General features: G+C 34.6%; 1 protein-coding gene and 1 non-coding gene across 3 annotated transcripts in view; both read left to right on the forward strand.

The window, feature by feature from the left end:
* Positions 1–26578, forward strand: part of GTF2A1 (general transcription factor IIA subunit 1) — a 45647-nt gene that overhangs the window by 13399 nt on the left and 5670 nt on the right. For both annotated transcript variants that reach the window (XM_046009681.1, XM_046009682.1), the window contains exons 3-8: positions 924–1128; positions 2917–2981; positions 7998–8073; positions 9195–9328; positions 12511–12831; positions 18104–18193. In XM_046009681.1, coding sequence (XP_045865637.1) covers positions 924–1128; positions 2917–2981; positions 7998–8073; positions 9195–9328; positions 12511–12831; positions 18104–18193 — 891 coding nt within the window. The remainder of the gene's footprint in view (positions 1–923; positions 1129–2916; positions 2982–7997; positions 8074–9194; positions 9329–12510; positions 12832–18103; positions 18194–26578) is intronic.
* On the forward strand, positions 2182–2325 carry LOC123945214. Its single transcript, XR_006819117.1, has one exon. It is a non-coding gene; the product is annotated as a small nucleolar RNA SNORA79 (small nucleolar RNA).

The raw sequence follows: 26578 nt of genomic DNA on the forward strand, positions 1-26578 counted from the left end.
GAGAGTATGTATGTCCTCAAGAGTGGGGGCTGGGAGGAGGGACAAACAGACTCTGCAGAGCTTAACGCCTAAATCAAGAGTCAAATGCTTAACTGACTGAGCCACCCAGGTGCGCCCCAAAATAACTAATTTCATTTTGTATATTTAAAAAATGGTTTATTTCTTTCTTGGACAGTTTCTTATAAGGGTTGAGGTTCTCCAGATTGAACACTAAGTCTGTTAGAGAGGATCTGGGTTAGGAAAAAGTATGAAATAGTCATAAATATTTTATTTTCTTTATCAGTTTTTCCTGTATCTGATTTTTTTCCCCATTATAATAGCTGTCCTAGGGTGAGAGGAGAAAATAAAGAAGTGGCAAAGCAGAAAAGGAGTGTTATTCCTTGTCATGATGGAAGATGGAGAAGAATATCAAAGTAGTGGAAGCTTCAGAGTGCCTCTAAAAGCATTAGGCATTGCTGTTTCTTTTACCTTGTGTAGGCTCAGACAGATGGAAAATTAGGCATTTCTAACTTGAGGATTGCCTCTGTAATGTTTCTCATTGTTCAAATCAAGAAAAGATGAATTTATGTTCTGCATGTGTAATTTAAAAGTTAGATTTAAAGGGAGATTTCCATGAAAGTAGTTAATATTTGATTTGATGTTAAAAAAGGATAATCTTTATTAAAAAAATTGCTTATATGAAAGTCTGCCTGGAATTACTAAAGAATTACTGTAGAAAGTTTGAAGATATAAAAAGAAACAAAATTCTTCATACTCTAAGATAGCAAAAAAATAAATTTGATACTTCAAAAAGAGATTGGCTGTATCAGTGTTGAAAATGGAAGAATTTTATAAATAGACTAGTAAAATATATTTTGTCCATGTGGCTGGTGTTACCTTTACTAGCATTCACTTAGAATGTTCTTTACTTTTCTTTGCCTTAGTTGTGGGAGAATAAACTAATGCAGTCTAGGGCAGTAGATGGATTTCATTCAGAAGAGCAGCAGCTTTTATTGCAAGTTCAGCAGCAACATCAACCCCAGCAGCAGCAACATCACCACCACCACCACCATCAGCAAACTCAGCCACAGCAGACAGTACCTCAGCAAGCGCAGACCCAGCAGGTCCTTATTCCTGCATCACAGCAAGGTGAGAACAGATGTATTTTTCTGCTTACAACTTGGAAATGAAATTTGTCATTTTCAAAGAAGAGAAATGTGGTTTTTTTCTTTCTGTTGACTGAGGGGTAGTCTTTGTATGTGTATTTACATACAAATTTTTTATAAAACATGGATTCTGTATTGTAGTAATAATAAACAAGTAGTTAAGTAATTGAGAGCCTAAGATGATGTAAGTGTGTTAATATTTTCTTTTGAGAAGGCTACATAATGGTGGATTTCCTAAAATACATCAGACCTACAAAGATTTATTTACTGAGGTTTTTGTTATTTTATATGGTAAAATCGTTATCTGCTTTCTTTATGAAATTGATTTATTACTTCAGAGACATTTGAATTGGTTTTTATAAATATATCTTAAACACTGGGGGAGTTTGTAAGTGTGGCAGTCTGAAATTTCAGTTCCCTAGTACTTTAAATGTAAAAATGATGGAATTAGATTTAAGTGAAGAGTGTATATATACATATCTTAATTTATATTACTTGGTTTGAAGGTAAGAAAACCCAGGTATTTATAGAGTGTCCATAGTGCTTTGTAGTGTGCAAGTGAATTTATAGATTTGTTTCATTTAAGCTTTATAAAAAAAAGGCTTTGTGAAGTAGCTCTTCCAACATTTCAATGCTAAGGAAAATTTGGGCCCTGAGAAGGCTAGGAAGCTTGGCCTATTACATGTAGTAAGTATTTTCGGTCATGACACATAATGTATTCAGTTACAAAACTTAACCCTGAGATCATGACCTGAGCTGAAACTCAAACGCATTTCAGTTTTGTAAATCTTGTTACTGGAGCGGAGAATGAAGGTTAGTGAAAAGTTTTATTTTAAGGTAATGGTTTAGTTACCCATTTGCCTCATTTGAGAGTATCTGAGAATATATAAGACTTAAAATAGATAGTGATATATAGTAAGTAATGTATGGTAGAAATGTCTGTTTGGATTGTTTTACTGTTTATACCAAATAAGACTTTTAATATTTGGTTTTATTCTATTCCTGGATCAAATAATCTTATCCTTTTGATTTGCTTTGATGACTGTTCCTCCTATTGCCTTTAGGGCTGGCACTAGGATTTTAGGTCATCATAAATTAAAATTTGATTTTCTTCACTCAGAGAATATTAGGATAATGGGATTATCTGTTTATTCTCTGAAATTTGCGGAATCAAACACTTAGTTCCTTTTGTTCTTATGTAACATTGCCATTCTTTCTTTCTTTTTTTTCTTTTAACATTGCCATTATTTCTGATTTGTATTTTTAAAAAGTTGGTGGATGTAACTTAAAATTCTGGCAACTACCAGATGGGAGAAGAGGACTATATAGATTAAAAACAACTAGTTAATAATTTTTTTGAGTTCATTCTTAATGGACTACTAACTCATTTTAACAGTAGTATCCTTATATCAATAAAACAGTATTGAGTTAGTAAGGTAGTTAAGTCGTGTTTGAAAATTTCCAGTTTAAGAATGCACAGAGCTGGATACGTATAGGTATTAGGTATCTCACTACTTCATGTTCCCCAATTCCCTTGTCTTCTTAGGTGTTGTTACTCAAATCTTTTTAATTGATGTTTTCAGTATAAGATGGGTATATCACAGCTGTTATTTGCTGTAGAAATTTATAACATTCTGAGGTATCAAATGGGTGAATGCATTTGAATGTGGGAAACAGGAAATAAGTTTTCAGCATCATGTAGTATTCTTTGGATTATGAAACAGCCTCATGTCATGATTCCTTGTTTGTACTTGTACTTTTTTTTTAATAGCAGCTGCACCACAAGTTATAGTTCCTGATTCCAAGCTGATACAACATATGAATGCATCAAACATGGTAAGACTCAGAACACCAGACTTTGTTTGGCTGTACTTATTCTAACTCAAAATTTTTATTATGCCAAGGTATGTTGTGTGTTAACAACTTGAAGTTTATTCAAGACTTGAACAAAATAGCTGTTTTATTTGGTTTCCTAATTACTGGATTTAGCAGTAGATCTCAAGTTTAGCTTTGTATTTAGACATAGAGGTTCATAAAATCACGCAGTTTTCTGTTGAAAAGACCAAAAGAATGATGCTTTGTGAGAGCTATTTCATTCCAAGCTGTTTTTGGAAAATGGGTTTAGGAGACCTACCAAACATAATGTGCCAATTGTAGTTCTGTTTCAGAAGACCCATTAATTACTAGAATTAAAACTTTAAAAATGAAAATGACCTGTTTGGATAGTTCAGGATAACTGTTTTTAAGACGAAACCTTTGAAAATTTTTGCTCTGATTTAACCATAGTATAGCTTAATAAGATTTATTACAGTTTATTATGACGTGTATATTACTACTTTAAAATACATTTTAGCCAGTTGAGTTTATTATGCATTAGTCTTTTGGTATTTCTAAGGCATATTCACTGAACATAACTAAATTTTCAAATTTCATTTAGGGCATGTGATATTTCCCATTGAATATAGTACCATATAACTAAAATGAGAAAAATTACTTCAGATTCTTAGAGAGTCTTTACCTATATGCTTAAAGTTTTTTTTTTTTAATAAGACATTGAAATGAAGTCTTATTAGAATAGTTATTCCAGTGCTTTCTCATACATGGCTTTTCTTTGTTCTGTTTACAATAAATAGAATGTTAGTGGAATCTCACCTCTGACATTTCATTCTTAAATTCAGCCATATTTTTTACTTAAAGGCAAGAATCACTTCTTAAAAAAAATTTTAGTCTAATGCTAGCAATGAAATTTTTTTTTCAGATAGTTTTTTTTAATGAAAAAAGCAAAAATATGTATTTTTCCAAAATTCATTTATTTGATTACACGCCTGGGTGTACATATGTGTAGAGGGGTGGAGGGCTGGGAGGAGGCAAGAGGGAAAGAATGCAGAGAATGCAGAGCCTGATGCAGGGCTCGATAGATCTCAAAACCCTGAGATCATGACCAGAGCCAAGAAGAGTTGGATGCTTGACCAAATGCACCACCCAGGTGCCCTGAAAAAGCAGTATTTTAAAAAATCACTTCTGTTTGGTGAGTAATGAGTAATTAACCTCAAAGTTCATCTGTGATTGATAAACAGATAGGAAACAGGGCTCACCTACCAGACAAATGACTCATTTTTAAATATACCAGCCTTACAAATTTATAGCTTGACAGAATTACAAATTTCTGCACGATCGTAGAAGTTGCAGTTTTTAAATTCACAAAAGAATCAAGGATATCTATTTGTCTTTCTAGTTCAAATTGATGGAATCAGTTCTTCATAAAAATCACAAAATTCCAGCCTATCATGGCATCACAAGAATTCTTATCATTCAGAAAGTTCTATTTCAAGTCTAAGGCCCCAAATTTCTTTTTAACCTCCGTTCTTAAAAATGAAAGTCCCACTGCAGGATCTGTATTGTAGTTGGTACTATTGAGACTGTTTCCTAAGGAATAACTTGTGTCCTTTTATTTTATTTTATTTTATTTATTTTTTTTTTTTTAAAGATTTTATTTATTTATTTGACAGAGAAAGATCGCTAGCAGGCAGAGAGAGAGGGGGAAGCAGGCTCCCTGCCAAGCAGAGAGCCCGATGCGGGGCTTGATCCCAGGACCCCGAGATCATGACCTGAGCCGAAGGCAGAGGCCTAACCCTCTGAGCCACCCAGGCGCCCCTTATTTTATTTTCTAAGATTTATTTATTCATCTAAGAGAGAAGGAAAGAGAGGGCGTGCACACATGCAAAGCAGGTGGCAGGGCAGAGGGAGAGGGAGCAGGCTCCCTGCTGAGTGCAGAGGCAGACACGGGATTTGATCCCAGGACCCTGAGATCATGACCTGAGCTGAAATCAAGAATTGGCCACTTAACCCAGTGAGCCACCCAGGCGTCCTGACTTTTGTCCTTTTTAAAACAGAAAATTTTGTAAAATTACTTGGAGTAGGCCCCTCTGATTTCTAAGAATTTTAAGTGTTTGGAAGAAAATTTTGAATTAAAATAGTGTTTAAAGAAACTGGGTCAAAATTAGTGGCACGTCTCTTAGTTGTTGTTATGTCTTGATTCTAAAGAGCATGTATTTAAATATAAGATCATATGTCAGAAACATCTGTCAATAAAAGGTGTTAGCATTTATTTGTATTTTAGTATTTTAGTTGATGTTTCAGTGTTCATCCACGTATTTTATATGTTCTGAAATATAATCACTGTAGGCTCTTTACAAATAAAAGTTTTTTTGTTTTGTTTTGTTTGTTTGAATTATTCCTGATTCAAAGATAACCATTTGATTGATTGATTTCCTTTTTTTTTTTTTTTTTTAAATAAATTCTAGTTAGTTAACATACAGTGCAATAGTGGTTTCTGGAGTAGAATTCAGTGATTCATCACTTACATACAATACTCAGTGCTCATGAGAACAGTTGCCCTCCTTAGTACCCATCACCCATTTAGCCCATTCCCTGCTCAATTCCCTCTATCAACCTTCAGTTTGTTCTCTTTTGTTAAGAGTCTCTTATGTCCTGTTTCCCTCTCTCCTTTTTGTCTTTTCCCTCTTCCCATATGTTCATCTGTTTTCTTTTTTAAATTCCACATATGAGTGAGATCACAGAGTATTTGTCTTTTTCTGACTTACTTATTTCACTTAATGTAATACACTTCAGCTCCATCCATGTCATTGCAGATGGCAAGCTTTTATTCCAGTTTTGATTTTTTTTAAAGCTATGCATGCTTTGGAAATGAACATTGAAAAGTTATGTAATTTAATAAGAATGTAGGATAGTGATATATTAGGCAGACAGCTATTTCAGGGAACCTACAAAACAAATAGGACCTGACGTCAAACCAGTTTTACAGGTTCTCTTAATGAAATCATTGCTCTAATTCATCATTCGTTTTAGGGCTATTTCATAAAATACAAGAACAAATTTTCAGTAGGCATTTTTTGTTTGTTTTTAAAGATTTTATTTATTTGATAGAGAGATCACAAGTAGGCAGGCAGAGAGAGAGAGAGGGAAGCAGGCTCCCCACTGAGCAGACAGCCCGATGTGGGGCTCTATCCCAGGACCCTGAGATCATGACCTGAGCTGAAGGCAGAGGCTTAACCCACTGAGCCACCCAGGTGCCCCAGTAGGCATTGATAAAAGGTTTTTTGTGTTTGGTATGTCACTCAACAAATATTTATTGATAGTGTAGAGGTATGCAGGTGGTTATTGTGTCATGTATGCTGTGTAGAAACTACAGTTGTCACTTTGCCAGTAGAGGGAGCTCTATTAATCTCATAAAATTTGAATATTAATATTTCTGAATAGTATTTCTCAATAGTAAGTGGTTATTAATGTGGTCCTTAGATTACCGTACATTTGCCTATATGGACAAGATTTATTTAAAATAAATGAAATGCAGAACTTGGATTTCATGAAGAAACCTGGTGGGGCTATAGCTGGATTCTGGGGCTTAGTGGGAGTTGCAGGTTTTAGATGTAGAAACTAGGTAGACCTATCAAATGGCAACAAGAAGCACATTTTCTTGGAACACCATATGTGGAGTCTATACTAGATAGTAGTGTCATGAACCTACTTGTGTATAATTTTCCAAGTATTGTTGAGATTCTCTGGCAGTAGCATCTTTAAAGCACAGTTAAACTTATTTTTCAGAGCTTGCCAAATAGAAATGTTTCTAAAAATGTATATGTTAGATTGGTATGTGAAGACTTGGTACCTGTAAAAAGATTGAAGGATGAGGGAGAAAAATTACCTCTATATGTAGTTACATTGAGATGCATGGAAATACTTTGAGTACAGAATTAAAAAAACAGTAAAAGAAAATATGGTGTAACTCTTCTGGAGGAAAGGGGAGAGGAGAAGTCTCCAGAAGCAGTAAATGAAAAATTTATCCTGGATTTAAAGAGATTCAGAGTACACCCATGTATATATTTTTTTAATTTAAATGTCAATTACTACCTCCATTTTGGAATGTAGAAATTAAAGTTGATGACTTTCTTAAGATTTTTAGTTTTTTTTGTGTGTGTGTTAATAAAACTATTATTAATATGTTTCACCTAGATAGAGTACCAGTATCGTCATCTTAGGGCATCATAGAATTGCTAGCTATACAAGCTCATCCTTCTGGTGCAAGGTTTCTTTCAGCCCTGTTCATTCTAGTATAAATTAAAAATATTAAGATTTCTAAAACGAAGATACTGAACATTTTGCTTCAAGTATATTACAGTTGAACTTGAACAATTCATGTTTGAACTGTATGGTCCATATATATGCAGATTTTTTTCAATAAATATGGTTATTTTCAATAAATAAGGTATACTAGCTTTATTATAGAATACGTATATAATATGTATATATATCATGCAGAATAGTTATTAATTGACCATTTATGTTATTGGTAAGGCTTCTGGTCAACAGTAGGGTATTAAACTTTTGGGAAGTCATAAGTTATATGTGGATTTTCACTTGTGTGAGGAGTTGGTGCCCTTAGCCCCTGCATTGTTTAAGGGTCAGCTGTAATTGACAACAAGGAATTGGGAATAAGAAATAGAGTAGGAAAAGAAATAATGGAATGGGTATTTTATATGTTGAATAGCATTGTTAGTATGTGTGAGGTTTCCTTAGAACACATTCTTCAGGGAGAAAAAGAACCAATTATATTACTCTACTTTGTTGTTTGAAGTACTTAAGTAAGGCCTTTAAGCTAGGTGGTCTTCATTGTATCATTTTATAAAGTTGGATTTAGTCTTGTTAAAACTTTTCATTTTAGTGTATACTAAATGATAAACTTCGAACACTATGAAAATGGCCAGAAATAAATTGAGATACTGTTATGCACATAGATGGTTTTGATTTTTTTTTTTCCTTTGTTTTTTTCAGAGTGCTGCTGCTACAGCTGCTACCTTGGCACTCCCTGCTGGTGTGACTCCTGTTCAGCAGATACTAACAAATTCAGGTAATGAGGAGTAATGGTACCATTATTTGTATGTATAACTCAGAAAATTGTAACATCTAGTCTTCATTTTTGGCCTCATTGAAAGACAAAATCAATATTTCTTTTACCGTTTGGCTTAGGTTATTAAAAAAGATTGAGTACTATAGCACATTAAATGATAATTACTACTGAGGATGCAGTAGAGAAGATGAAATTGCACTTGAGCTTTTGATCTGTGAATGAGAATCCTATTGAAGTATGATTATATAGAAATGTTTATTTGCATAGATTTTTGTTAAACACATTTAACCTGCCAAATAAGTAAACTTGACTCATTTGAATGAATTTGTAATATCAAACTAAATCCTATAGTATTTTATTGCATTCTGTTTTACATAGTATCTGCATAGACTGACAAAATTTACTTGTGATTTTTGGTATATTAATGTTGGAAGAATTTATTTACATGGATTTTAAGTATTTTCTCTGTAATCTGAATTACAGAATTTCTTGATATTTTGTTAATAAGATTCTAAATTTTTAAAGAACTAGAGATTTATCCTGTATTTTATCCTGCCTTTTAATTAATTGATGATTCTGTATCATCTCAAACAACAAAGAGAGGGATTCATGTCTCTGTGTTTAAGCCAGGCATATACTCAGTATTATGTGACAATGCTAATTCATTCAGCAAACTTACTTTTTTTAAGCATTTTGAAGCTAAGTGTCCTGATGCTTTGGCTCAAGATATTAATGAACTATTACACTTTCATGTCTTTAGAGCTTTAAAAAGAAACATCCCTTGAAACATCTGATCTTACTGCTTTTACACAACTCTTAACATGTTAGTAAAGATAATTTAAACTTCTAATCAACTTCCATAATCTGTTACAACTTCATTGGAAAAGAGCTTTATAAAGATGGTAAGTAAGGAAAAAGATTTTAAGCAATGTATTTGAACATGGAGGGAACCTAGAGAAGGTGAGGATTATAGTTTACTGTGTATGGCAGCCCTTAGTTGTTAGACTTCTTGCCCAGTTATTTCTAGGGCGTTTTGATGGTTTGACATTCATTATGAATTCATTTGTTTTTAGATGGTCACTGCTAAAATGATAACTTGTAATACGTCCCTTCTGCTTTAGGCCAGCTTCTTCAAGTAGTAAGAGCAGCCAATGGTGCCCAGTATATCTTTCAGCCTCAGCAGTCAGTGGTTCTCCAACAACAAGTTATACCACAAATGCAGCCTGGTGGAGTACAAGCTCCTGTTATACAACAGGTAATAGAATAGTAAGTTATGATTACGATGGGGCTCTTTTTTCTTCTGTTTGAATTCTCTGGGTGGTTCTCTTCCCCTTTCCCATGGCTTTATCTATACGAATTCTTAGACAATTCTCCCAGCGCTGTATGTCCTATCATTGTAAATTCCTCCTATATACCTCATAGCTTAACTTACATTCAATATACTTAAGACTAAATTGTTGTTACCCCTGCTTATCTTTCATCATTCCCCGGGACATGATTTTCTATCAGTGGCACCACGGTCCATCCAGCCTCCTAAGCCTCCAAGTTATCTGGCATTCATTCAACAAGCATTTACTATGTGGCTGTGTATCAGAGTCTTTGCAAGGGATTGGAGATTTAGGAGTGAACAAGGCAAGTCATGAATCCAGTTTCATGAAGCTTATGCGTTTTTAATGTGCAAAGTATCATGAAATCCTACCAATTCTTAATATTTCTTTTTTTCACACTGTAATTTTAACATATTTGCAGTTCCTTGATATTTGAAACTAGTTTTCTTTTCTCGGTCTCTCTCATCATTTTCTTAGTTCAGGCTTTCATAATTTCCCACTTAAAATACTATTCTTATTCTCTCAGTAGTATATATACTATATGTAATGTGTGTGTGTGTGTGTGTGCGCGCGTGTATATTAACCTCTTAATTGATTTCCCTGACTCTTCAGCTTCCTTCCTAACTTGTTGCTCTATTTTATAGTTCTCGTTTTGAAAACTTCTCTTAGGCTTTCAGCATGATTCATAGGATCTTTGTTTATTTATGGATCTGATTTTTTTTATTTCTTCAGGTTTATTTCTTGCCATGCTTCGCTGCTGTTTAGATCAAAGTTAAATCTTTGTATTACTTCTGTGCTGGGTGTTAAACTCTTGTACTATGAGGACAAAGAGGAAAGAGAAATGGTTTATTTTCTTGAAGAACTTAGGTACTTTAAAAAAGAGACACGTGAGGGGCGCCTGGGTGGCTCAGTGGGCTAAGCCTCTGCCTTTGGCTCAGGTCATGATCTCAGGGTCTTGGGATTGAGCCCCATATTGGGCTCTCTGCTCGGCAGGGAGCCTGCTTCCTCCTCTCTCTCTGCCTACCTCTCTGCCTACTTGTGATCTCTGTCAAATAAATAATAATAAAATCTTTAAAAAAAAAAAGACACATGAAAACATAATGTCCATATTATAGTGTGATGATAGTGGTAAGATCAGAGAAGCATTAATTTAGTCGATTTACAGCTTTCCAGATTTTCATTTGATGTTATTTTACTTAGAAAGCCCTTTGACCTTCCATCTAGCAACTCCCTTTACTATCTGCCTACTTGTGATCTCTGTCAAATAAATAATAAAATCTTTAAAAAAAAAAAAAAAGACACATGAAAACATAATGTCCATATTATAGTGTGATGATAGTGGTAAGATCAGAGAAGCATTAATCTAGTCGATTTACAGCTTTCCAGATTTTCACTTGATGTTTATTTTACTTAGAAAGCCCTTTGACCTTCCATCTAGCAACTCCCTTTACTATCTGCATCAAATGAATGGAAAAGCCTGGCTAATCTTCCAAGCACAAAAGAACTAAGTATTACCTATTAAGAAGGCTTCCCTGCCCATACCTTGTTCCTCACACTGAATTTAGTCCAGTCTCCTGTGTTCTCATAACAACATATCATATTTATGTTATACCTTCTATCTTGTGAGTTGTATTACTGCTTTGTCTATTGTACCATTAATCTGTAAACTTCTTGAGGGAAGTACTGTCTTATTTTGCATTCCTTGAACCTAAAGGCAAGTAATTGCCATTCACTGTTTTTTATTTATACTAATAATTTATTAATTTGTTAATACCTATAATTATATTTACTGTAAAAGATACAGTTAATATTTGTTAATGTGTTCTTTTTGAGTTATGGTTTACTTTAGAATTCTAGATGCAGAAGCAGAAAGGAACTTTAGAAATCATCTGATCTGGTGTGGTTGTATAGTTAGAATCAGTTGGAGAACTTTGAATGATTAGATTTCATTTCATAGCAATTAAATCAGAATAGTAGAAGTGGGGCCCAAGTCCAGTATTTTTTTTTCCATTTTATTTATTTTTTCAGCGTAACAGTATTCATTCCTTTTGCACAACACCCAGTGCTCCATGCAAAACGTGCCCTCCCCATTACCCACCACCTGTTCCCCCAACCTCCCACCCCTGACCCTTCAAAACCCTCAGGTTGTTTTTCAGAGTCCATAGTCTCTTATGGTTCGCCTCCCCTTCCAAATTTTTTTTTTTTAATAAATATATAATGTATTTTTATCCCCAGGGGTACAGGTCTGTGAATCTCCAGGTTTACACACTTCACAGCACTCACAATAGCACTTACCCTCCCCAATGTCCATAGCCCCCTCCCCCTCTCCCAATCCCACCTCCCCCCAGCAACCCCCAGTTTGTTTTGTGAGATTAAGAGTCATTTATGGTTTGTCTCCCTCCCAATCCCATCTTGTTTCATTTATTCTTCTCCTATCCCCCTACCCCCCCCATGTTGCTTCTCCATGTCCTCATATCAGGGAGATCATATGATAGTTGTCTTTCTCCGATTCCAAGTCCAGTATTTTTAAGCTACCATGTTGTTGTAATTTGTAGTCACGTTGAGAACCATTGATCCTAATTTAACAGTGAAGTGACAAAAGCCAAAGGAGGTTTAATGACATGCCTTTGCTATATCTCTACCTGGGTGGGATCCTAGACAAAACTGGGGCCTAGGACCACATTTTCAGTGCAGTGTTCTCCACAGGGAGGCAGTGTAACATAATAATTAGTGCAGAATCAGAAAGCTTGGGTTAAAATTCTGTGTCTTGGTGACTATGAACTTGGCAAGTTACTAAACTTGTCCATACATCAAACAAATAAGTTAATCATATGTGTAACTATTGGCTTGGAATTTGCCAGGTACATAGCCAGTGCTCAATAAATATTTATTTTCAGAAAATCTTTTTTCCTTCAGAATTTTGAATGGTAAAGTGGAGGTGGGATCATTATACTCGTTAAACTCTTTTTATGCTTGGTGGTTTTAACTGTATGAGATAAGGCCATTTTGGATGATTCTTTAGCATTTATGCCTGGTTCTGTGTGCCACAATATGAAACTGAGCTACTTGATCCCCTTACTAGTTTTACTATTGTTTTCTTTTGCCTTAGGTACTGGCCCCTCTTCCTGGAGGGATTTCACCACAGGCGGGTGTCATTATTCAGCCACAACAAATCTTATTTACAGGAAATAAGACTCAGGTTATACCTACAACGGTGGCTGCACCTACACCGGCACAAGCACAGATAACTGCAGCTGGCCAACAGCAACCACAGGCTCAGCCTGCTCAAGCACAAGCCCCATTGGTGTTACAGGTTGATGGAACTGGGGATACATCATCTGAAGAAGATGAAGATGAAGAAGAAGACTATGATGATGATGAGGAGGAAGACAAAGAGAAAGATGGAGCTGAGGATGGGCAGGTAGAAGAAGTAAGTTTGTAGTAAAAGACTTGAAATGAGAAACTACTCAATCATTTCTTTTACTTGGTGCCAAACTGATAAATTATATCTTATTTTTTCAGAGACTGTTAAGGTGTTATACAATAGGATTTTAAATATAAAGTTAGATTGTTCTAACCTAATAAGGTTTTTAGATGGTTCTGGTTGTACTTATCATCATAAAATACTGTTTCTTATAGCTAGTAATAAAATATAAATATATCATACTGAGTTGTGTTTATAAAGCGGGTGGAGAGAAGAGTATAAGTAATTCTAATTTTCTGGGTTATGCATTCATGATGTGATTGAAACATAAGACCTTGGTAGAGCAGATATACTGAGCTTAATCTTCTGCTTCAATAATTAAAAAGGTATGGTACATCCGGGAAGTGAGGAGACTTGAAAAAACTAAATGTCACAGACTTATTCATAACTTACTTTTGGTCTGTATATACTAGTTGTGTAGATCACTTTATCTACTCTTAGTGTCTATCTATGAGTTAAACCATTCTTACTCATCTTTAGTTACATATTTCTAGAAGCTTATAAATATATCTTTGTTGTCCTCAGTGTTCCTGCTTGGTTATTTGTGTTCAAGATGTTTGTCTTAACCACAGTTTTCATTGTTCATTGCTTTCTGCAACTTAAGATGTAATTTTATTTTAGACAAAATTCTTTATATCTAATGTTTTAAAAAAAATTATTAAATGTTGAATAGATTACAGATGAATAAAAAATATTTTAACATAAAACACCCTTATGTCCACATCTAGTTAAAAATACATTGCGGGGTGCCTGGGTGGCTTAGTCAGTTAAGGTCCTACTCTTGATTTCAGCTTAGGTCATGATCTCAGGGTCATGTCCCACATCAAGCTCCACACTCAGCACAGTCTGCTTGAGATTCTCTCTCTCTCTCTCCATCTCCCTCTGCCCCTTCCCCCTGCTCACCAGTGCTATCTAAATAAATAAATAAATCAATAAATAAAATCTTTTAAAAATATATATCCATTATTAAAGTCTCCTGAGTACCTCTCCCTAACCCCCATCCTCTTCTTTCTGTTATCAGAGTAATCAGGCTCATGGATTTTTATCATTAACTTGCCTTTGTTTACCATCTATTTATATTCCTAAAGAATATAGTGTTTAGTTTTCAATGCCCATTTATAATGTAAATGGGGTAATTCTCTCTATTCTTCTACAAGTTGATTTGCCCCCCCCCCAATTAGGGTGGTATTTCCGAGGTTCATCTAAGTTGTTGTATATACTGGTAATTATTTTCACTATTGAATATACCATAGTTTATTTCTCCATTTCTTTTCTGATGTGATGGGCATTAGGGTTGTTTCTACTTGTTTCCTCTACAGTTATAAAATATTTTGAAGTGTGTCTTCTGAAGACACATATGCATGACTTTTTTTTTTAATGTTAACACCTAACCATTGAATTACTGGATTTCAAGGCATGCATGTTTTTAACTTTACAATAAAGTGCCAAATTGCTGTACTAATATGTCTTCACCGATACTCAATATTGTCAGGCTTCTTAATTTTTGCCAGTCTAATATGTTGAAAATGTGTTTTCTTTTGGTTTTAATTTGATTACTAATGAGGTTTAGCATCTTTGATTCTTTCATGTCTTCTCAGTAGAGAATACTAAATCAAATCAAATAACTAAATAACTAAACTAAATATGGCAGTTTTTCTTGCCTCATTGGCTTAGCCCTCTAGCACAATATTGATTAGAAATAGCAGTCAGCCTTATCTTGTTCTTAATTTTAAAAGGAACCCTTTCTGTGCTTCACTATTAAGTATAATGTGTATTATAGGCTTTTTATGGACATCTTTTATCAGGTTAAAGAAGTTCTCTTCTATTCACATTAAGAGCTTTGCTTTGTTTTTTAAATTCTAAATGAATGTTGAATTTTGTTAAACAGTTTCTTTGCTACTATTAATCATAAAATTTCTTATCCATAATCTGTTATCTAATAACTAATTGCACTAATTGGTTTTCTACTTATAACCAGTTTTGTATTGATTGGATAGCACAACTTGATTATTCTTACCCTTTGTATGAATTGCTGAATTCACCTTTGTTCAGGACTTTTTCATGGACATTCATGTACTGTTTATGATTCTCTGTTCTCATACTCTTCTTACTAGGTTTTCAGGTTTGTGATAGCATTATTAAATGAATTCTGGTGAGTGTTCTATCATCCTTGGATTTCTTTTTTTTTTAAAGAAATTTTAATTTAATTCTGTGAATATTTGTTAAAGCATGCTGCTAAAATTATCTGATTCTAGTAATGTCCTTACTGTGTTTAAGTATTGTTTCTTTTTGAGACAGTTTGGATAAGTTATATTTTTCTAGGGCTATGTATGTAAATTTTTAGGTTAGCATAAAGTTAATGATAATTATGTTTTGATACCAGAATCCTTTGTAGTCGTTTTCATTTTTATATTCTCACTTCTGATTTTGTGCCATCTTGCTCTTCTTATCTTGTTCAGTCTAGCCAGAGGTTATGTTGATTCATTAATGTTTTTAAAGAATCAACTTTTAGCTTTAGTATTTTTTTTCTAGTTCATTCTTATTCTGACTTAACTTTTATTTGTAGAGTTATGATCTGTGTAATGTATGCATCCTTTGAAATTGATTAGAACTTGCTTTATGTGGTCAGCGTTTGCATATGCTTCCTGTATATTTGAAAAGACTTTTTTGTAGCTGTTGGTTGTCTTCTATATGTATTACTAGAATTAGATTCTTTGGATAATCTATCTCTTACTGATATTTTTTGAATGCTTACACCATCATCAATTAGTGACTGAGATATGTTCACATCTCCTACTAGGATGGTGTATTTCTTTGTTTTGTTGTCATTATGCTTTATAGTTTAGTTTGAACCTAAAAGTGAATGCATATAGCTTAAACTTACACTTTCCAGTGAATTGAGCCATTTAATTATATGCTATTTATCTCTGGTAATTTCTCTTTTTTTGCCCATACAGTTTGTTTTGTGTTATATTAATAGAATCATGCCAACTTTGTTTCAGTTAAAATAGCTCTTTTCATTCTTTTACTTTCAAATTTTTGGATCCCTAAGCTTTAGATGTTGTGTCTTTTTTAATGTGGAATACTGCTATGTATGCTGTCATCTTAAAAATTTTTTACATGGGCCAAGACTATTCAATAGGAAAAGAATGATCTTATTAAATAAACGTAGCTTGGACAACTGAATATCCACATGCAGAACAGTGAAATTAGACCCCGGCCTCACACCTTACACAGAATTAACTCAAAATGGATCAAAGATCTTTAAGACCTAAAACTATAAAATTCTTAGAAGAAAATATGGCAGAAGCTTCATAACACTGGGTTTGGAAATAGTTTCTTAAATATGACACCAAAAGCACAAGCGATTAAAAAAAAATAACAGACTTAATAGATTAAAAGCTTTTGTATATCCAAAGACAATATGCAGAAAGTTAAAAGACAGACTATAAAATAGGAGAAAATATTTCAAATCCTCTAATATGGGCTCAATATCCAGACTAGAAAACTTTTAAATTCAACAACAACTCTATTCCAAAGTGGGTAAAGGACTTGAATAGACATTTATCCAGGGAGAATATACAAATAGACAATAAGCATGTGAATAGATGTTCAGCATCACTAGTTATTACAGGAATGCATATATCAAAACCACAAGGAGATACTTCTTCACATTTACCAAGATGACTGTAATCAAAAGAGATAAAAAAGAAACAGATGTTGGTGAGAATGTGGAGAAATTGGAACTCTTCTGCATTGCTGGTGGGAATGGAAAATGGTGTAGCTGCTGTGGAAAATGGTTTGGTGTTTTCCTCAAAATGTTAAGTGTAAAATTATCCTATGACCCAGCAATTCTCCTAAGTATATGTATAAGAGAATTGAAAACTGTTATTCAAACAAAAGCTTGTATATGAATGTTCAAAACGATTTACAAAATCCAAAAGATGTAAATAATCCAAATGTCTATCAGTTGATGGATGGATAAATTAAAATGTGATTTTAATGGAATATTATTTAGCCATGAAAAGGAACCAAGTACCAGTTTATGCTTCAACATGGATGAACCTCACACATTATAAGTTAAAGAAACCATACCTCATGTTGTTATATGTGTATATTGTATGTTTGCATTTATATGAACTAGCCAGAGGTAAATATATAGTGATAGAAAGCAGATAAGTGGGGGGCTGGGGAGAAGTGGGGATGGGGGTTGAGCAACTGCTTAATGGTAAAGGTGATAAAATTGTTCTGGAATTAGATAGTGGTGATAATTACATACATTATGTACCAAGTATGACTGGTTGTATGCTCTAAAATGGTTAAAATGGTGAATTTTATGTTATGTGAATTTTGCTTCAATAAATTGTTTTTATATTTACATTGGTGATACCTATTTTAATTAAATATACATGTATGTGAGGTATAAGCCTAGACTTAATATCTACTTGATTATTTTCCTTTCCACTTTCATTTTGTCTTCTTTTTCATTTTGTCTTATTTCTTTTTCTTCTTTTTTCCTGTTAATTAGAAATCTGAGTTACATCTTTTGTCTTCTCAAATAACTGAGGTCAGATTTAACATAGTTGGTCATTTTATGCTTTAGTTAGGTCTTGGCCTTTAATTCTTTTTGGGATTGAGACCCCCTTCCATCTTACCCCGCCCACATGTATCCTCTTAATCTAAATGCCTTAGGTAGACTACAAGGCTCCCACACTTACCATCACAATGGTAGACATGCTTATATTATAAATAGAGTCTTAGTCCTCCACATATAGAAAAGCCAGATTCCTAGCCTGTGTTATAGCCCCTTTTTCCCCTCCAACTTTACCACTTTTCCCTTTTGTTCGGCTGCTGCTGTTGGTACATAGTACCATTATCACATTAAACCTTCCGTATTTTCTTAGATCCCTTACTACAGAGAGTAGTCTTGTGCTATTCTGAAAGAATGACGGAGATAAACATCTTTTCAGACTTTAAAGTTATGTAGCTTAACTTTTTATTTTTGATTTCTTGTTGGAATTTCAGTAAAATTGGCAAAATCTTAACATATCTGAGGAATAATAAGTTTGATATAAATATACGTATGTATATGCTTCTGTCTGAACCTTCATTCTCAAAGAACATCAAGGTCATTGTATTTCTTTTCCTTGAATATTAGAAGGGCCTTTTTCTAATAATACATGAAGTATAAATAAATACTCTTATTTCTTATTTGTAGGAGCCCCTCAACAGTGAAGATGATGTGAGTGATGAGGAAGGACAGGAACTCTTTGATACAGAAAATGTTGTTGTATGCCAATATGATAAGGTAAGCGTTATATCAGGTTACTGACATTTTTTCTGTTGTAATTTCTTCCCTAAATATCTTCTCTACCTTGTTCAAAAATTTAGGCAGCTAACAGATGCCCCTTACATTCAGTATAAACAGGGTGAATGTAGACATTGTTAAATTTTAGATTATTTTAATAAAATGAGAAATTATGTGGCTTTACATTTGGAAAAAATGCTAAGAATGAAATTGTGAGGAGAAGTAGGCTTCTTTGAATTTGTATCATCTCCTAACTCACTAGCAAAGTTAACAGTCATTTTAGGGTTGTCCTTTAACATTAATAACCCAGTAGAATAACCTGTTTTCCCTTTAGTTTCAACTGCTTCAAAACTAAACGGCTTTAATTGAATCCTGTCACTTTTTTTATTACTAAGGAGAAAACTAGGGCAGTAAATAGGACTGCTAACTAATAAATATGTTTTTACTGAAGATCATTTTTAAAATTGTTTAGCTTTGCTGTATTTTTGATAGCCTTAGATATTTTTAAACTAGGTCTGTGAGAATTAACTATTGAATTCTTGTTTTCCTAATTCTTCAAAAGGATGCTACTTGCCAAGTGTTTTTTGTTACAGTTATTAGCATTATTGTTGAGATTTTGTTAATTATTGAAACTTAATTTGGAATAAAATGGTCTTATACTCATTAAATTTCTAATAAATCCACAAATTATATTGCATTTATAATTTAATTTCAGCAGTGGTCTTTACCAAATGAGGAAAACCTTAATAGAAGCAATTGGGCTTTTGTTTATAAGCACACTCATTCACTAAACAAATACTTATGAAGTGTCTGCATACGCCAGGCACTGGAGCTATAGTCAGGATCATGCAAAATTGTGCCTTGCATGAGTTTCCTTTACAAGTAATGAAAATCTTACATTTGTGTTGCTTTTATAGAAATGAATCTTTTAAGTAGTCATCCTTACTGCGTATGAATAGCCATACTTACTGGAAACATATATGTGGGGAAATGTCAAAACAATTTTATCATTTTGAAATGAAAAGGAGAAGTCAAGCCAGTTACTTGCAGTGAGATTACAGAATAAAGCAGTGAAGTTATTCATAAACAGAATTATCAGGGCATCTGCTTTTGTACTGTGTGACTTTTGGGTGAGCATTCTTAAAACCTTACACCAGGGACATTATAATAAATAATTTTTTTTTAAAGATTTTTATTTATTTGACAGAGATCACAAGTAGGCAGAGAAAGAGAGGAGGAAGCAGGCTCCCTGCTGAGTAGAGAGCCCAGTGCTGGGCTCGATCCCAGGACTCTGGGATCATGACCTGAGCCAAAGACAGAGGCTTTAACCCACTGAGCCACCCAGGCGCCCCAATAAGTGTAATTTTTTGTTATCGTGTAGTGGAAGAGTATTAGTGTTAAAATAGATAGGAAAATACCTTATATTACCAGGAAATCTCAAAGAGACCTCATGCAACCAAGTTAGCCAGAACACAGTTTCGTGATGAGAAGATGTCAGATTTATCAGGCAGTAGAGTCCTTTACCTTAGTAGACTGAAGAATATACTTCTAAGTATTTTCATAATGTAAGAATGGTTGTGTTCTCCTTTGGTACAAATTGTACACATAATATTTTAAATGTTAAAACTGGTTTGTTTTTGTTCCTAGAGACAATTTAATGTTTGAGACAGAAATTGAAAATAGCTTTAAGTAGTATGGTGAGCAATAAACAATTGTAAAGTTCACAAAGATCGAATTTTTAGAATCAAATGAGTTCTTGAGGGCTGGGCCTCATGTTTTAGTCAGTAATAAAGAATGCTGGTGTTCTATGAATGATTAAAATTGGCTTGGATGTGGTTTGAGCCAACTTGAATTTTAGGATTTTATTTTTGAAGCCTAAACTTTAGAATTTCAATGAGTCAATTTTAGAAACTTATAGAAAGAATAATGGAGTTTATGTTGCCAATCAAATCAAAATTGTAGTTAAACCTAATAATGAAGCAGAGTTCTCCCTTATCATGATAGATAAGTACTGATGGCATCAGGTATTGAGGCTTCAGTCTTATTTATTGGTAATTTTACTTAATATGTTTGTCATTAGGAAATTTAAGGGCCTTTTCTTTTTAAGTGCTGAGTATGCAGACTGTTTGATCAAGCTTTTTGTACACTTGCTTTTAGCAAGTTGTCAATACAGAAGAATGTGATCAGTTTCTTTACTTGTCTGAGGAATTTCTTTTTCCTGGCTTCTCATCACTTTCTTGCTTATATAATCCTGTTGTCTTTCAAGTTGCAGTCACTCAGTTCATGCTGGAAATAAATTTGCCCACTTTTGGATAGTTACTACTTTATAGGGAGTCAAAGAAAAAAAGGAGACAGAAGTCTTTTCATTCAATAAATAGAATGTCTGTGGTGTACCAGGGTGCTGTGCTAGAAGGTTGAGAAACACTAGTAAACAAAGTAAAGCAATCCCTGCCATTGGGAAGTTTAGTTAAGGGAGGCGGATGCTAAAATGTAATAAATAAATTATTATGGTATGTTAGAAGCTGATAATTGATAGGAAAGGATACAGGTTAGAGTTTTTAAAAGGTTAGAAGGTTAGTCTTGTTAGATCTTTTGAATGGATGACATTTGAACAGAGCCTTGAGGATAGTTAGCCTTGTCATTATCTGGTAACAAAGCCTAGCTGTTGTGTGTGAGCAGCGGCATGGAGATGAGAGTGGTTGGACTGGGATTGCAAGGGGAAGGGATATAGTTAGTAGATTAAGTCAGAGGTAAGTGAGGCAGGTGGTATGGAAGTTTGTGAGGACATGGGCTCTTATGAGCGAATTGGGAAATTATTGGAAGGTTTCAAATAGATGTAGTGTCACTTACATTTTAATTCTAAAAAGATTACTTTGCCTTCTTTGGTGAGAGTGGACTGTGCAGAGGAAGCAGAGTTGAAACAAGGAGACTAAGATATTATGGTAGTCCAAATGAGAGATAATGGTGACTTAGGCTAGGGGGATAGTACTCAAAGTGGTGAGAAGCAGCTGAATCTTGGATGTGTTTTGAACGAAGAGTGAGCAGGATTTTCTGACTCTTCTTGACAAGTGGTAGAAAAGAAAAAGGAATCAAGAATGATTCCAGGGGGCGCCTGGGTGGCTCAGTGGGTTAAGGCCTCTGCCTTTGGCTCAGGCCATGATCCCAGCGTCCTGGGATCGAGCCCCGCATGGGCTCTCTGCTCAGCAGGGAGCCTGCTTCCTCCTCTCTCTCTGCCTGCCTCTCTGCCTACTTGTGATCTCTCTCTATCAAATAAATAAATAAAATCTTAAAAAAAAAAAAAAGAATGATTCCAGGATTTTTTGATGAGGAACCAGGAGGAAGAATGGAGATGCCATCAACTCAGATGGGAAAGGCTGAAGATGGAGCATGTTTGGGTGAGGAGAGTGATTAGTTCTGAGCGTGATAAGTCTTGGTATGTCTGTTGGACATTCAAATCATTCATCTTAAGATGTTAGGTTTAACATCTACATAGTGTATTTTTAGACCAGAAATACAAGACCACTTAACATAAGAGTTTCTGCCCTAACTGCTATTTTAACTTTATTTTGCTCTATTTTCTTGTAATAAAAAGACAAATGTGATAAATATTAAATGTGTATATAGCTTAATTCAGTGATGTAGAGGAAAAGCTTAGGAGTAGTTTTCAAATACATTAAGTGTTTGATTTTCTTTCTTCTTCTTTTTTTTTTTTTTTTTAAATTAAGTCCCAGAAGATAGAGCTAGGATCAGTGAGTGGAAGCTTGGAGGAAGCAGATTTCAATAAAGGATAAAGTATGAAAGACTTAGAATAGACCCAGAGTGGAATAACTTAATTTGCAATTCTTTGTCCCCCGTGTCTAATCATACTGAAGCAGAAATTGAATGACAGCTTGCCATGAATATGCCATGGTGTTTGTATTGGGAGGTTAGACCATGGAATTTTATGCAAGGATGTTCAGACAATATCTACCATAGTGAGCATTTTTGGATTATTATATGAAATGGCCTGATTTAATAAAAAATGTCTTGTGTTTGAGAATCATCTTTGCCACTTACTTACTAGCAAAATATTCCTAGTCAATTCATTGAACCTCTCTAAGCTATGATTATCTTTTTTGAAAATGGAAGCTTTAACTGCTTGATTTTTAGGTCCCTTTAGATCAGAGAAGAGTCCTTCTTGGAAGATAGGGAGCTTAAGCTGAAAATTGAATGATGCAAGGGATTTATTGGGAAAGGGAAGAAAGGTTATTTAAGTTGATTAACTTTTATAACTCCTTTTTTCCTTCAGTCTGTGAATTGCAGACAACTAAAAACTATAAATGAAGGTAAAGAGGGGAGTGCCCAGGATCTGGTGCTATTTGAACACTGCCCTTACCCCTTTGACATAATTGCAGATGGACATAGTTTTTGAAATCTGTAAGTGACCGGATGATCAGCATTCCCTCAGATGTATTTGTTAAATACTGCCATGTATAATGTTCCATGTTAGGTCTTGAGGAAACTGTAAGCGGTTTTACTTTCATAGAAGAAATTCTTCATAATTGTATATACTTAGAAATGATACTAGAAATGTGTTTGGGAATGACACTGAAAATTATTAGGAGAGACTACTTTTAGCTGATTGATTAGGGAATGCTTTGAGGAGAACACAGCAGTGTTTTTGAGGTGGATCTTGAAATAGGAATTGAATTTGTAAAAATGGGAGCAAGGAATGATACTTCTTTTGATTGAAATACAGTCTTTGAGGAATGTGGAAGTAGGAAATAAGCTTGGAAGGCGAGTTATTACCAGGTCATTTAGAAACAGAAATAGCTAAGTGGAGATGATTGGTTAGAACTGTGCTTGTGGCAACAATATTTATAAGCAGATTGGAAGAAAGTTGAACGTGAAGCCTGGAGTTGGAAAGTTACTGTAATAAATCAGGTAACAAGAGGCTATTGATGTGGTAAACTAGAAGATAATTTGATGGTCATTGAGAAAACAGTTACCAGGTGTGCTGTAGACAACTAAAGTAGAATTAGAGATAAAGTAATTAGAGGTTAGAAATATTAATATTAGTATGGATATTAGTTCTGATACATAGTATCAGAAGAGTTAACAATATGGAAATTGTTACTCTATGTGAGGAAGAGAATGGTTGTAAACATGATTCCAGTATTGAGGATAGTGTCCCAGTAGTCTAGATAAAAATGAAGAAAAGCCTAAGGTTAAATGGTGTAGACATAAAAGGAGTTACGGAGAAAAGGCAAAACCGTGGTCTAGAAGCCACGGTTTCTATCAGAATCAGGGAAAACAAAGGTTATCCTATTTTAAAAGTTTTCCAGTAGAAAATTTCCTGTGAAAAAAGGGACACATGTATATATAAACCTGGCAAAGATAAGATACTTTGCAGAGAAATTTATTATAATGAACTCAAGTATTAAGAGCTGTAAAATAATACTAATTGCAGATACATTTGTTTCTTTAAAAACTCACCTAATGAGTGAATAGGCTGTTTTGTTTGTTGTTTTTTGTTTGTTTGTTGTGTTTTTGTTTTTGTTTTTGTCAGATTTAACTTTATTAAGAAACCAGTTTGGGGACACCTTGGTGGCTCAGTTGGTTAAGTGTCTTCCTTTCGGCTCAGGTCCTGATCCCAAAGTCCTAGGCTTGAGCCCTGAATCAGGCTCCCTGTTACATGGGGATCCTGCTTCTCTCTCTCCCTCTGCCTGCTGCTCTCCTTGGTTGTGTGTGCTCGCTCGCTCTCTTCCTCTATCAGTCAATCTTGGGGGGGAAATAAAAGTCACACCAGTTTGGCCAGCCACAATGGTATGAAACTAGAAATCAATTACAAGAAAAATATTGGGACATTCACAGATATTTGGAGATTAAACAGCATGCTACACTACAATCATTGAGTGAAAGAAGAAATCAAAAGAGAAAACAAATCTTAAGACAAATGAAATGGAAATATAGCATCCCAAAACTCATAAGATGTAGTAAAAGCACTCTTAGGAGGGAATAGACATAAATGCCTATGTCAGAAGAAATATCTCAGCCTAATTTTATATCTCAGAGAACTAGAAAAAGAACAAATGAAGTCCAAAGTTGGTAAAAGAGAGGACATAACAAAGATCAGAGTGGAAATAAATGAAATAGAGACTAAAAAGACACTAGAGAAGATCAGTGAACTAAGAGCTGGTTCTTTAAAAAGAAAATGAAAATTGACATACCTCTAGTTAGACTCACCAAGAAAAAAAAAGATAAGACTCAAAATCAGAGGTGAAAGGGAGTTGTTATAACAGATATCAACAAAATACAAAGACTCATAAGACAACTGTGAACAGTTAGACGCCAAGAAATTGGACAATCTAGAAGAAATGGATAAATTCGTCATAAAAACCTTCCAACAAACCATCATGAAACCGGATAGTTTTACTGGTGAACTCTACCAGGATAAAGAAGAAATTCTTCAAGAAGAATTAATACTAGTCCTTCTCAAACTTCTTCAAAAAATAGAAGAGGAGGGAATACTTGTAAACTCATTTTATAAGGTCAGCATTACCCTGACACCTAAACCAGAGAAAGACACCACAAGGAAAGAAAATTAAAGGCCAATATTCCTGATGAACACAGTTGCCAAAATCCTCAACAAAATATTAGCAAACTGAATTCAGCTATAAATATGTTAAGATGATCATACACCATGACCGTGTCCAAGTGGAATTTATTTCAGGGGATCCAAGTATGATTCAGCATACACAAATCAATGTGGCAACTGACCCCATTAACAAAATGAAGGATAAAAATCCTATGATCATCTCAATAGATGCCGATAAAGCATGTGGCAGAATTCAGCATCCGTTTATGATAAAAACTCTCAAAAAAGTGAGTATCAGAAGGAACGTATATACCTCGACATAGTAAAGGACATACATGAGAAAGGTACAAGTAACACAGTCAAAGAAGAAAAGCTGAAAGCTTTTTCTCTGAGATCGGGAACAAGACAAGAATGCTTATTCTTGCCATTTTCAACATGGTATTAGAAATTCTAGCCAGAACAGTTATGCAAGAAAAAGAAATAAAAAGCATCCAAATTAAATTATAAAGGAAGAAGTAAAACTATCACTATTTATGGAATACCAAGTATTACATACAGAAGATCCTGAAGACTACCAAAAAACTATTAGAAGTAATAAACACAGTGAAATTGCAGGATACAAAATCAGTATACAAAATATGTTGCATTTCTATATGCTGATAAACTATCAGAAGGGGAAGCTAATTGCATTTATTGGATCAAAAAGAATAAAATGCCTTGGAATAAATTTAACCAAGAAGGGGCACCTGGGTGGCTCAGTGGGTTAAGCCTCTGCCTTCGGCTCAGGTCATGGTCTCAGGGTTCTAGAATCGAGCCCCGTATCAGGCTCTCTGCTCGGCAGGGAGCCTGCTTCCTCCCCTCTCTCTACCTGCCTCTCTGCCTACTTGTGATCTCTCTCTGTCAAATAAATAAATTCTTTAAAAAAAAAAAATTAACCAAGAAGATGAAACATCTGTGCAATGAAGACTTAAGAGATGAAGGAAATTGAAAAAGAAACAAATGGAAAAATATTTTGTGTTCATTGATTGGAAGAATTAATATTGTTAAAGTGTCCATACTACTTAAAGTGTTAAACAGATTCAGCAGTTTCAGTGCAATCCCTATCAAAATATCAGTGGCATTTTTCACAGAACTGGAACAAATAATTCCAAAATTCAAAAGACCCTGAATAGCCAAAGCAGTCTTAAGAGAGAGAGGCATCATGCTTTCTGATTCTATACTACATTACAAAGCTGTAAGAATCAAAACAGTATGGTATTGGCATAATATCAGACATGCAGATCCACGGAACAGAAAATGTTCCCAAACATAGGTATTCAATTGATTTACAACAAAGGAGCTAAGAATATACAATGGAAAGGACAATCATTTCAATAAGTGGTTTTGGGAAAACTGGACAATCACATGCAAAGAAAGGAAACTATAGACCACTATCTTACGACATACACAAAAGTCAACTCAAGATGGATTAAAGACTTTTTTTTAAAAGATTTTATTTATTTATTTGACAGAGATCACAAGTAGAGAGGCAGACAGAGAGAGGGGGGCGGGGAAGCAGGCTCCCTGCTGAGCAGAGAGCCCATGCGGGGGCTGGATCCCAGGACCCTGGGATCATGACCTAAGGGGAAGGCAGAGGCTTAACACACTGAGCCACCCAGGTGCCGCCTGGATTAAAGACTTTAATGTAAGATCTGAAACCATGGGGCTCCTGGGTGGCTCAGTTGTTAGGTGTCTGCCTTGGGCTCAGGTCATGATGCCAGGGTCCTGGGATTTAGTCTTGCATCGGGCTCCCTGCTCGGCGGGGGACC

Source organism: Meles meles, chromosome 6 (assembly GCF_922984935.1).
Source record: "Meles meles chromosome 6, mMelMel3.1 paternal haplotype, whole genome shotgun sequence".
NCBI classification, from domain to species: Eukaryota; Metazoa; Chordata; class Mammalia; order Carnivora; family Mustelidae; genus Meles; species Meles meles.